The following is a 12,482-nucleotide window of genomic DNA, read 5'->3' as shown; positions in this document are numbered from 1 at the left end:
AGGCAGAGGCAGGCTGTTTCTAATGCCTGAACCCAGACATTAAAAGTCATTTTCTCTTCATCTGTGCTTGTACCTCAAGAATTTTAGATAAAGAAGTAAAAATTAAGTTTTCTGAGTCTCAGAAGTGGGAAGAAAAAATAATAAAACATGTCATAGTAAACAGTTGAATGTGTACATGTGACAAAGAAGTTAGACTCACCTTCACTCGTCCCTGAAAAGCAAAACAAAAATGTTTATTATTATCAACTCCTTCCAGCTGCCCTGTCATGATACACTTTCATAAAAAGAGACTTTCTGCTCATGGTTAGTTTCAGTCCCTCAGCTCGCTCACACAGGTAAAACCTGAGAGTGAGACACTTGTGACTGCCACTCTATCTAGCGGAGGTAGGAATTATGTCTGATTCCACTAACAGGCATTATCTTCAGGAGCATGCATAAAGCACTTCAGCTCATGTAAGACTGAATATGGGCTGACGGGAGAAAAATCAAATCCATCATCTGAGAGTGCACTTAAATATCTTAGGGATTTAGGCTTATTTGGCTGGCAGAGCCCTTTTCCATATTTACTTATCCCAAACATATAATACAGTTTCTGTTAAAGATTTGTATTACTGCTTTTAAAACTCCATGCTGGGTTCAAAATATTTAACCTTAGTCAAAAATATTTTCAAAGACGATTTTATAAGATTCAAATTATACGTAATGCAGCAGTTCGTGTGTAGCTGCTTATGTACTATTGAAAAATTGTCTTCATTTTTCCCACTTTTCTTTAATGCCACCATTGTTTGAATATTAAAGAAATACATACTCATTGCAAATATATGTTTTCTTTAAAAAAAGAAGAGGCTAGGCCGGGCACAGTAGCTTAAGCCTATAATCCCAGCACTTTAGGAGGCCAAGGTGAGAGGATTGCCTGAGCCCGCAGATTTGAGACTAGTCTGGGCAACATGGTGAGACCTCGTCTCTTTAATATATCAAAAAATTAGCTGATCATGGTAGTGCGTGCCTGTAGTTCCGGCTACTTGGAAGGCTGAGGCAGAAGGATCGCCCGAGACCAGCAGGTCAACGCTGGGGTGGTCGTGAGCGTGCCACCACACTCCGGTCTGGAGTGAGACTCTGATTCAAAAAAAAAAAAAAAAAAGAGGAAGCTGAGTATGAGGCCTCACACTTGTAATCCCAGCACTTTGGGAGGCTGAGGCAGGAGGACTGCTTGAGTCCAGCCTAGGCAACATAGCTAAACCCCATCTTTGCAAAAAACAAAAAAATCAGTTATGCAAGGGGGCGCTAGCCTATAGTCCCAGCTACACAGGAATTCAAGGCTGCAGTGAGCTGTGACCGTGCTATTGCACTCCAGTAGCCTGGGTGACAGAGTGAGACGCTGACTCAAAAAAAAAAAAAAAAGAAAGAACAAGAAAAAAAAAAAAACAAAGGAGAAGAAGACAGATGGTGTGTATAGTTTTGGAGATACTGTGTTTTTATATAAATAAATTATAAAAATGTTTTGACATCTTCCATTCAGTGTTCTGTTGATCATTTTTTCTTTTATTTTTATTTAAATGAATGCAAATTTACAGCAACATTTATAATGGCTGTATTTTACTATGTGACTATATCATAACCCGATCCCTAGTGATAGACATTTAAATTGTTCCCATTTATCTTTAAGATAAGTGAGGGTACTTAATTAATTCACCAGATCATGTGAGTTCATATGACGATCACTTCATTTCTATGAATTTGCATTTCATCTGATACAAAATCAATAGCTTCTACTGCGTCACCACATATGACTCTGCGCAAACCCAAAAGCCTTAAAGATGTTTTTTCATTCCTAATGTAAGAAAGAAATCTGCCCGCAATTAGGGAATGATGTAATATCACTATTTTCCAGGAAGGAATGTATAGTTACTATTTATATGAAATCAGCATCTTTTCTAATAAACTGCAAAAATGAAAACCTTACACATTTGCTAAAAGCACACCAAATATTCTGTCAGTAAGCACATATTCAAAGAGAACAGGGATACACAATTGCTAACAAAAAAGTCTGAAATCATACACCAAAATGCTTTATTCAACAAACCATTCTGCATACTATAGACTGGGTAGGGATTGTGAGTTTTCATTTTACATACCCTCTGATATCTACATAGTACCTCGCACATAGTAAATGGTGGACAAGCAATTGTTGAACGAACAAGTGATTTTCACTCTTGCAGACAAAATCATTCAATGAGGAGAGCAATTTTCATTGATCACATATCTAATAAACTACTCCATCTATTATGTGTCAGGCTCTATGTTCGAGATAAAACATGCCATCACAAAGAAGATGAGGGTAAAATAAATAAATAATTTTTTTTAAAGAGATAAAACAGATAAATGCTGCCATATGCCCAAAGCAATAGAGTAGAGCAACAGACAAATAAATAACCATCAAGTAATGCTGTACAGCTACAAGAAGAAACACAACATGCATAAGATTACTTCATGAGGAAGGAGAGATTACTTCCGAACCAGGTAAAGTTTTATAGAAAAAGTAGCATTTGAGACACACTTGAGTGTAGGTAGACTATGAAAAATGCTAATAAGATACAAATACATAAATCAGAAATAAGACTACTAATATATGCAGTAGTTTCAAGTTTGGGGGAAATGTTGAAACTTCTTTTGGGTACCTATCTGTAAAATGAGCAAAAATTGAAAAACTGAACACATGTTAGTGAGTCTCCAAAAACGTATAGAATATATATCCTAATCTTCATCCTAGCATAACCTAATGCCATGAACATCATTGCAAAAATCCCCCTTACTGAAATACAAATATTTTAAACCCCAATCTCCACAAGAATAAGGCATAGCATCTGTGGAAACAGGACTGTGGAGTATATGATCTCAACTACTCTTGCCATTTATCTCACCCTTCCTTCTAACAAAACTCACTGGCTGATAAATAATATAACAATGAAAATCAATGACTCACCTGCACCAGAGGCCAAAGGATTCAAAGGTCTTTTAATTGTCTGTGGCCTAGAAACCAAAGAATGAAAAGCATAAAACATAAATATGTTACCAGACATGTTATAATTATTTAAGCAGTATCATCTATGAAAGTTGCTTAACGTCCCAAATCAAATCATTTTACTGAGATTATAAACAATTTTCTCTAATTGTTTTAGGAAGGTGGCTGTCACTTGTTTTGGCAATAATAGTTCTTGATCTTTTCCCACTATAGTGGCCAGCAAATCATTTCCTAATGACTTCTTCAAACAAAAAAAGAAAAACTATCAGTCAAGTTATTTTCCTAGAGCCACTAGCATGTCTTCATATATATTATAAATACATATCTATGTATGTGTTTATGTATGTATGGCACAAAGTGTACCCCTAACTGAAAGACAAACAAGCAAAAAAATATAAATACTCAATATAAGCATTAAAAGTATTAAAATGGAAAAAATGATGTAGGTACATTATTTTCCATTGGGGTAATCTTTTTGTCTTTTTTTTTTTTTTTTTTACGAGCCAGTGTCTTACTGTGTAGCCCATGCTGGAGTGCAGTGAGGAGATCTTAGCTTTCTACAGCATCGAGCTCCTGGGCTTAACCAATATTCCTGCCTCAACCTCCTAAGTAGCTCAGACTATAGGCAGGTGACCAGGACCGGCTAACTTGGGTCATCTTTAGACATATCAACTTGCCCTCTGGCCAAGTTTGTTACAATCTAAATAAAAGGAGTTTTTTGTAAAATAGAAAAAATAAAAGATTTCTGGAGAGTTAATAATATGTCACCAAAGTGCTTTAAAATCCATAATAAATATTCATTAGTATCATTGGTAAAGTGTAGGAATTATTTTAATGTCATAATTTATATTTTTAAAAATTTGCACAACTTGAGATATTCTGAGAATGGAATATGTAAGCTATATTTTAAATTACTCAGTATAATTAACTTAATGCCTCATTGCTTATATTGTAAGAAATTATGGGAATCAGGACATAAATTTAGTTAGGCAATGGCTACAGAACTAATACAAATCTAACAAATGCTTTATGGGCTCTTCCAGTTCACATAAAAAAATTAACAAAAGCCTTAAAAGTAAACCCCTAAGTCAGCAAGGCAAACATTCCTAATTATAGTCAAGATAGTGTAAATAAAATACATGGCAGAAATAAATAAATAATTAAAACGTTCCACTTTCCAAACTGGAAAAGTTATTCAACTCAAAAACAAACAAAAAACCCAAAGGTCTGACATTTTGCTGGTATGTGCGTAATTGCTGATCTCATATTTATACCTGATTTATAAAAAGTAAAATGTATGATCCCCATATTTGGGAAATTCAAAGATTTTCCCAGATTTCCCTTAATCTTTAAGACAGCATAATGTGTATACCTGTACTCACACAGACACAAATTATTTCCAAAAACCAATGAACACATTGCTCAGAGCCTCAAGGCTTAGGCGTGGGTAACTTGAAGCATTTCACAATCACCCAGTGATCAACTTGACTGCTTCCACTGTAATGGTTGAGTACAAAGTGGGCTCTTCCACTTACTAGACCTTAGACATTGAACAAATCACTCAGCCTCTCCAATTCTAAGTTTCTCCGTCTGTAAAACAGTGATGACTACAACACAGGTATACTGCAAAGACTAAAGGAGAAAACGTATATAACAATGTTGGCATACACTGATTGCAAAAAATATTACCCATTATAATTACTCTCTGAAATTAATTAAAATTTTTTTTAGAGTCAGTCTCACTCTGTCAATCAGGTGGTAATGCAGTGGTGCAATCATGGGTCACTGTAGCCTCGACCTCCTGGACTCAGGTGATCCTCTCGCCTCAGCCTCCTGAGTAGCTGGGACTACGAGCACACACCATCAGGCCCTACTAATATTTTTGATTTTTTTTTTGTAGTTATGAGGTCTCACTATGTTGCTCAGGCTGGTCTCAAACTCCTAGGCTCAAGCGATCCTCCAACCTCAGTCTCAAAGCGCTGGGATTGCAAGTGTGAGCCACTGCGCCTAGCCAATTAAAGCAAGTAAAATAACTATAGCCACAGAAAGGGGATTCCAGAGCACCAAAAGGAGAATTAAGAGTTGTAGATTCTAATCCATACCCTGCCAATAACTGTGATCTTGGGAAATGAAGCAAGCCTCTTTAGTTCTAGGTTACTCATCTATAAAATGAGACTCTATAATGGACTCAAAGAACATTTGCTAAGTGCCTACGATACTTTTATAAAGGTCGAATACTATTGTCAGTCTTTTAAAGAAAAAGGAAATATTTGCTGAAACCCATGTGTATATGTTTCCCAGAGGGAAACTGGTTTAATGAATAGCTGTTTCGGTGGCATTGTGATATATATTTATATATTGATTTTCATCCATGGCTCCTGGCTCATAAGCCTTATAGCCCTTGTCACATTGTTTTGTTACTGTGTTGGTGTATCAGGCCTCAGGGGCAGGCCTTGGACACACGCCCTCTCTGACACTCTGCTGCCCGAAGGCAGGACTCCAATCTTACCCCACCTTTTGATCATGGGTCTTAAGATCCTCCCCAGAGAGGGTCCCACCTTATACTCCAGGGGAAGGAATGATGTCATCAAGCTTCTATAAATACCCAAGAGGACTGGGTTCTGAGAGTTTTCAGACAGCGGAGCAAGAAGAGATTCCTGGAGGGTGGTGAGCCCAGAGAGGGCATGAAAGCCCCACACCCCTTCCCTCATAATTTGCCCTACACTTATCTTCATCTGTACCCTCTACAATATCCTTTATAATAAACTGGCATACATCAGTGTTTTCCTGAGTTCCATGAACCGCTCCAACCTCAAAAGAGGCGGTCGTGGTAACCTCAACTTGAAGCGGGTTGGTCAGAAGTTCTGAAGGCCCAGGCTTGCAACTCCAACTTGTATCTGGGGGGAGGGTGAGTCTTGAGAACTGAGCCCTCATCCTGTGGCATCTGACATTATCTCCAGGAAGAAAATGTCAGAATCAGATTGGAGGATGCCCAGCTGGTGTCCGCTGCTTGGTGTGTAGGGAAAAACCCATTTGGTCACAGAAGTCTTCCTCTGTGTTGATGACTGTTGTGGCATGAGATTAAAGGAAAGCATGGGTTGGGGGTTTTCCCAAAGCAGTTCTAAGTCCAAAGTAAATCTGATTTGTAATTTTAAATCATCATGACTTTGTTTGTTTATAAAGAGAAATAACCACATCTTACAGGAATTGCTAAATTAAAATGACACATACTTAAAACAGTTTTCTTCATAGATGACATTCCATATCTTCCAAGCATCTGGTCCCTTGTAACCCGTGTAGCGCTCAGGATTAAGGAGTAAATCTACATATTCAGCATCAGGGGACTGAATGTCTGTAAAACAAAATGTTTTATTAAACATTTCTTGATGCCAGTTAACTTAAATACTCATATACAAGACTTTATTCCAGTGGCTCAAAGGTACCACATGAGGGATTTTACAACAGCTTCTCAAGAGAAGGAAAAGGGGGAGAAACTAACACAGTCACGTGGACAGACTGTAACACTGGCTGCAAAAACACTCCATTTTAGACATGGTAAACAGTGAATTTTAGAATCAGAAACATGGTAATTCAATTTTCATCAGCTATGCAGACAAAGGACATAACACACCTTGCCCTCCACATTCACCACAGCAGCCACCACTAACCAAGCTATACGAAGACATGCTAATATCATACACTGCTTGTTACCAAATACTTTTCTTCTCAGACAACTGCCATCAGAATTCACTACTAAACTGTCCTAAAGATCTAACACTAAATATGCAAAAGGTACATGTGGGATGACTCTGTGTCAGGATTACTTATAAAAGGGAGACTTGGAAGCAACCCAGTATGGCAGAGCAGTGAGAGCTCTGAAGCCAGAGGCATGGGATTAGATCCAGGCCCGTTTACTCGTCACCTACAGTGTATACCTTTACGCCCAAAAAAACGGCCCCTAATCCTCCCATGGCTTTGGGAATTTATTTAATACTACAGCAATACCTTGCTCATGCACAGAGCTTACTATGAACCAACAAAGGATGAGGAAGGGACAAAAATGGCCTTAGGCCAGGCACCCTGGCTCATGCTATCATCCAGCACTTTGGGAGGCAGAAGCAAGAGGATTGCCTGAGACCAGTTCAAGACCAGCCTGGGAAATTTGGTGAGATCTCGTCTCTACAGTAAATCAAAAAATTAGCCAGGCATGGTGGTGTGTACTTGTGGTACCAGCTACTTACTTGGAAGGCTGAGGTAGAAGGATCGCCTGTGCCCAGCAGGTCGAGGCTGTGGTGGCCGTGGGCATGCCACTGCACTCCAGCCTGGGCAACAGAGTGAGACTACAACTCAAAAAAAAAAAAAAAAGGCCTCAAAGCAACCAAAGTAGATGACAAAAATATGAGCACTACTGTCCATCAAGCTGTAAAAAATAACTATTTCTTCTTGAAAACAACTAAGCTTCATTATTTTTACTCAATTCACAGTATGTTAGAGGCACAAATTAGGGGGAAAAGTTGCTTCTAGAAACAGCACAATGACCGCATCTGGAAATAACTGAGAGAGACCAATGCAGAAATCGTAATTGCAATAACTAGAAAAAGTAAATATAAGATCTTTAAAAACAAATTAGCATGGAATCATCTAGTTCAGGATGGATAACTCTGCTCACTTCAATTAATACTAAAGGCAATTGTCACGTAATAAATTATAATAAATTCATTTTTTAAAACACCAATTTTTAAAATATACAAATGATGATCAGTATCTTTAAAACAGAAAATTAGCCACCAAGAAATGATTATTTTTAAAAAGTCTACCTAGAAATAAACATTTGACTATACTTATTACAAATATTTCATCTCTCTTCAACCTTATTAAAAAAGTTACAATGACCATGTTTTGCCAAGTGACAAAAGCTCAAATTTTCAATCAGGGTTTATAAACAGCTTCTATATTTCATGTGCCATTTCCATACATAATGTATTCCTTAAAAAGCTGTCCCTTTTAAAAATAATCACCCTCTCTTAACAGACGAAACTAATACAAATGGGCAAATGATTCACCAAACTCCACTAAATAAGAGGTAAGTAACTGATTTTCAGTGAAAGCTATATATTGTAGTCTCAAAAGGATACTTTCTTAATGGAAGTCAAAGTAATACCATCCTTTTTCTAACGTCAGAGGCCTAAAATAATTCGCTGAGTGCTATAAATTTAGTTTTAACTCATAGCAATGTCTGTGGTCAAAAAATACTTGTAGAAAAGGTGGCAAAATAAGGGGGCTGAGAAAACATTTGAGTTTCCTCCTTAATAGTCTAAGTCTTGGTATATGTCTATATCTAACACCCATGCACATGTGTTTTGGAATTGAGAACTTTTCAGATTTTACAAAGGTCATTTAGTACATGAAATATATATTAAATATCATTTGGGCAGGGCCTGAGGAAGCGACTTTTAATCAATCATATAAATACTTCCGCCTTGAAACACATGCATATTCATACTAAATAAGTCTGTGCTAAACTTAGGGGAAAAAAGTTCACTTTTCAGATTTTGAATTAGAAATAAGGAATAATAGATATGCACATATCAAAACATGGTCATGATTTCTGTTAAGGAAAGCAATTTTCTCTCAAGAGCACAAAATTAAAAATAAGTAATTTCTCTTTCTCTTTTAAGGGGACCATAGGCTTCATCTTTTGCTTGAAATTAAAATAATCTGCATTATTATTTTCACTAATTTTTAGAAGATCAATAGTCTATGACAAAAGAGCTATGGAAGAATCTCAAAACTAGGCAGGGCACGGTGGCTCAAGCCTATAATCCCAGTACTTTGGGAGGCCGAGGTGAGGGCATTGCCTAAGCCCACAGGTTTAAGAACAGCCTGGGCCACTTGGCGAGACCTCATTTCTACAATAAAAAGACAAAAAATTAGCCAGCTGTGGTAGCGCGTGCTTATAGCGCGTGCTACTTGGAAGACTGAGACAGAAGGATCGCCTGATACCAGCAGGTTGAGGCTGCAGTGGTCGTGAGTATGCCACTGCACTCTAGCCTGGGCGACAGAGTGAGATTCCAACTCAAAAAAAAAAAAAAATCCCAACACTCAATATGATGTGATTTGATTTAGCCAAGGAAGAGGTTAGCAAATCAACTTAGAAAAAGGAACATACTAGAAAAAGAAGAATGGGAGAATCCATAAATCTTAATTAGAGTTTTGTGGGGTTTTTTTGAGTTGGAGTCTTACTCTGTCACCCAGGCTGGAGTACAGTGGTACACTCACTGCAGCCTCGAACTGCTGAGGCTCAGGAGATCCGTCTTAGTCTTCCAAGTAGCTGGAACTACAGGTGCATGCCACCACACCGGGCTAATTTTTTTTTTTTAATTGTAGAGATGAGGTCTCACCAAGTTACCCCAGCTGATCTCAAACCTGTGGGCTCAGGCAATCATCTCGCCTCTGCCTCCCAAAGTGCTGGGATTACAGGTGTGAGCCACCGCACCTAGCTTGATCAGAATTTTAATGAATTCTAGGGCTCCTTGGTTTTTACAGCATCAGCATTCTGGCTGAGCTTTAGACATCACCGGCATGACTCATGGCTAAATATTCTTTTAGCCAAAAGCAACAGAAACATCATCAAGGAAAATATATAACAATCTAACAGCAATATAACAGAAGCAGTTTTTTGTAATCCCTACATGCTAGCCATTAAAGCAAAATGCATGTATATACAAACATATAAACAGCTACATATGCAGAACTGTAAAAGTTAAGAAGCAAATTTTTTCCAAAACTGGAGTTTTCTTTTTAATTTTTTTATTGTGGTAAAATAAGTATAACAAATTTTACTGGTGTAACCACATCTAAGTATAAAATTAAGTGGTATTAATTACACTCACAATGTTATGCAATCATCACTACTCTCTGTTTCTAAAATTTTTCCAGGCCAGGCGTGGTGGCTCATATCTGTAATCCCAGCACTTTGGGAGGCGGAGGTGAGAGGATTGCCTGAGCTCATGTGTTCAAGACAAGCTTGGGCAACATGGTGAGACCTCCTCTCTACAATAATCCAAAAATTAGCTGGGCATGGTGGCACATGCCTATAGTTCCAGCTACTTGGAAGGCGGAGGCAGAAGGATCACTTGAGCCCAGCAGATCGAGACTGCAGTGGCCTTGAGCATGCCACTGCACTCTAGCCTGGGCAACAGAGTGAGACTCCAACATAAGATAAAAATAAAAAAATAAAATAAAACTTTTCTATCACCCCAAACAGAAACTCTATAGTCATTTTGGCAATAACTCCCTACCCCCACCCCCAACCTCTGATACCCTTTAATATACTTTCAGTCTCTATGAATTTGCCTATTCTCTCCTATAAGTGTAATCATATCATAGTTATTGGAGTCTGTCTTATTTCACTAGCATGTCTTTAAGTTCATTGATGTTGTGGCATTCCTTTTCAAAGCTGAATCACATTCGTGTGTGTGTGTGTGTGTGTGCGTATGTGTGTGTGTCACATTTTGTTTACCCATCTGGTGATAAACACTTGGGTTGTTTCTACCTTTTGGCCACTGTGAATACTGCTGCAATGAACAGTGATATACCAGATCTGTTCTGAGTCCCTGTTTGGAGCATATACTTAGGAATGCAACTGTTAAGTCATATCGTCATTTCTATGTTTAGCTTTTTGAGAAATCATCAAACTGTTTGAAACTTTTGTTTTTAAAATAATTTAAAAAAATTTTTTTCTTAGGTATAATTTCAAACATAACGCATTACTATAAAAAATGTTTTACCATCAGCTTCACAGAAATTGTCTGAAGAATCATCATGCTTGGTCCACTGAAGAACAGCCTTTTGTGTTTCCTCACTTTAAAGAAAACACGTAATGTTATTATTTCTTAAAGTTAGCACATGACATGAAAGAAGCAGGAAATCCAACATAAAATACTTCTAAAAAAAGCCATCAGACCTCAGTGATTCGTCCACTGCCCCAAGACGTTCCGCTTGCTCACATTCCTCAATGAGACTATTGGCTTCTTCAGAATACTAAAATGAAAAAGGTATAAATAGAATACCACTTACTGTACTTACTCTACACACTTTAGAACAAAGTAAGCTCTCACTTTCCTCCTAAAGCTAAAGAATCAAAGGCTTTGCCTCTTGTTTTTGTTGAAGAACATGATTTACTATTAAGTTCATAAAGAATATAGTTCTATATAACTCACTACTAAATGCCTACTAGGAAAATCTTCAAGGTGTAAGGAAATCACAAGGCAGGTAATCAAGAGGCATTGTGACTTTTTCAATGACTTTTCAATGACCCCGCTGTGAGCATGAGTTTTCTCTTCCACTACTACGTCTATATACTGCACAGGAGACTTGAGTGTGGTTCATGGAAATGCACAACACATCAGTCATTCAGTCACTATCAGATAGCTGAAAGACAACACTGAAATCAGGAGGCTATGAATTCAATCACTCAACAAATATTTATTGAGTGCCTATTATGGCCTTATTATCAGGATGACTAAACAAATAACTGTCCAGTGACAAGACTAAAATAACTGGACACTAAAATAACTGGAATGTTGTAATTTTTTAGGGAACCCTAAAATAAATGAAATGGCATAATATTTTGGAAATATTTCTTTGTTGAATGACAGCTTTGTTTCATTATATTGGTTAACATATAAGACAGCTTAATTCAAAACTATTTTCAAAAATAAAGCTTTTTCATATATGATTCTTTAAAAGTAAAAGAAAAATGATGTATTCAACCTATAATCAGATAGTTCACAAAATAATTATTAGAAAAATAATGAACCAAATGTGGCAAAATATGAAAAATTACTGGATCCACAAAAAAGGTGTCAAAAATGCAACTCAAGTTGTAGCTTTTCTGTAAACTGGAAATTATTTCAGTATTTCAGTATAAAATAAAAAGTTAGGCCACACGCTGTGTCTCACACCTATAATCCCAGCACTTTGGGAGGTCGAAGTGTGAGAATCCCCTGAGCTCAGGAGTTCAAGACCAACATGGGCAACAAAGCAAGACCCCATCTCTACTGAAAGAAACTGTTTTTAAGTTAGCTAGGCATAGTGGTGCATGCCTGTAGTCCCAGCTACTTGGAAGGCTGAGGTGGGAGGATCACTTGAGCCCAGGAGCTCGAGGCCGCAATGAGCTATGATCTCACCACTGCACTGCAGCCTGGGTGATAGAGCAAGACTCTGTCACTTAAAAAAAATGATAAGAAAAGAAAAGAAAAAAAAAAGAAAGTACATAGAAACAAACATTGGACTCCCATTAATGATATACTTCTAGTTACGTCTTTCTATTTAGCTAATGACACATTTAGAAGGTGTACTGATGCCTGCAATTTCCTTTAAAATGCATCCAGAAAATAAGATGTTCTAATGGATGACTAGAAGGAATGGCAGACAGATATATGGTAACGTAAGTTGA

The 12,482-nt window shown here is 37.5% G+C and overlaps 1 protein-coding gene across 1 annotated transcript in view; it reads right to left on the bottom strand.

Moving 5' to 3' along the window:
* The window catches only part of ERO1A (endoplasmic reticulum oxidoreductase 1 alpha), a 53,091-nt gene that overhangs the window by 24,292 nt on the left and 16,317 nt on the right, over positions 1-12,482 (bottom strand). The window contains exons 6-10 of the mRNA XM_008056835.2: positions 10,989-11,065; positions 10,813-10,886; positions 6,254-6,374; positions 2,984-3,030; positions 200-211 (exon numbers count right to left, since the gene is read on the bottom strand). Of these exons, the coding sequence (XP_008055026.1) occupies positions 200-211; positions 2,984-3,030; positions 6,254-6,374; positions 10,813-10,886; positions 10,989-11,065 (331 nt within the window). The remainder of the gene's footprint in view (positions 1-199; positions 212-2,983; positions 3,031-6,253; positions 6,375-10,812; positions 10,887-10,988; positions 11,066-12,482) is intronic.

The sequence above is a fragment of the Carlito syrichta genome, unplaced genomic scaffold (genome assembly GCF_000164805.1).
Source record: "Carlito syrichta isolate Samal-C Ts95f unplaced genomic scaffold, Tarsius_syrichta-2.0.1 Scaffold302552, whole genome shotgun sequence".
NCBI lineage: Eukaryota > Metazoa > Chordata > Mammalia > Primates > Tarsiidae > Carlito > Carlito syrichta.
Note: the sequence above shows the minus strand (reverse complement) of the source record. Positions and strands in the feature narration are given on the sequence as shown.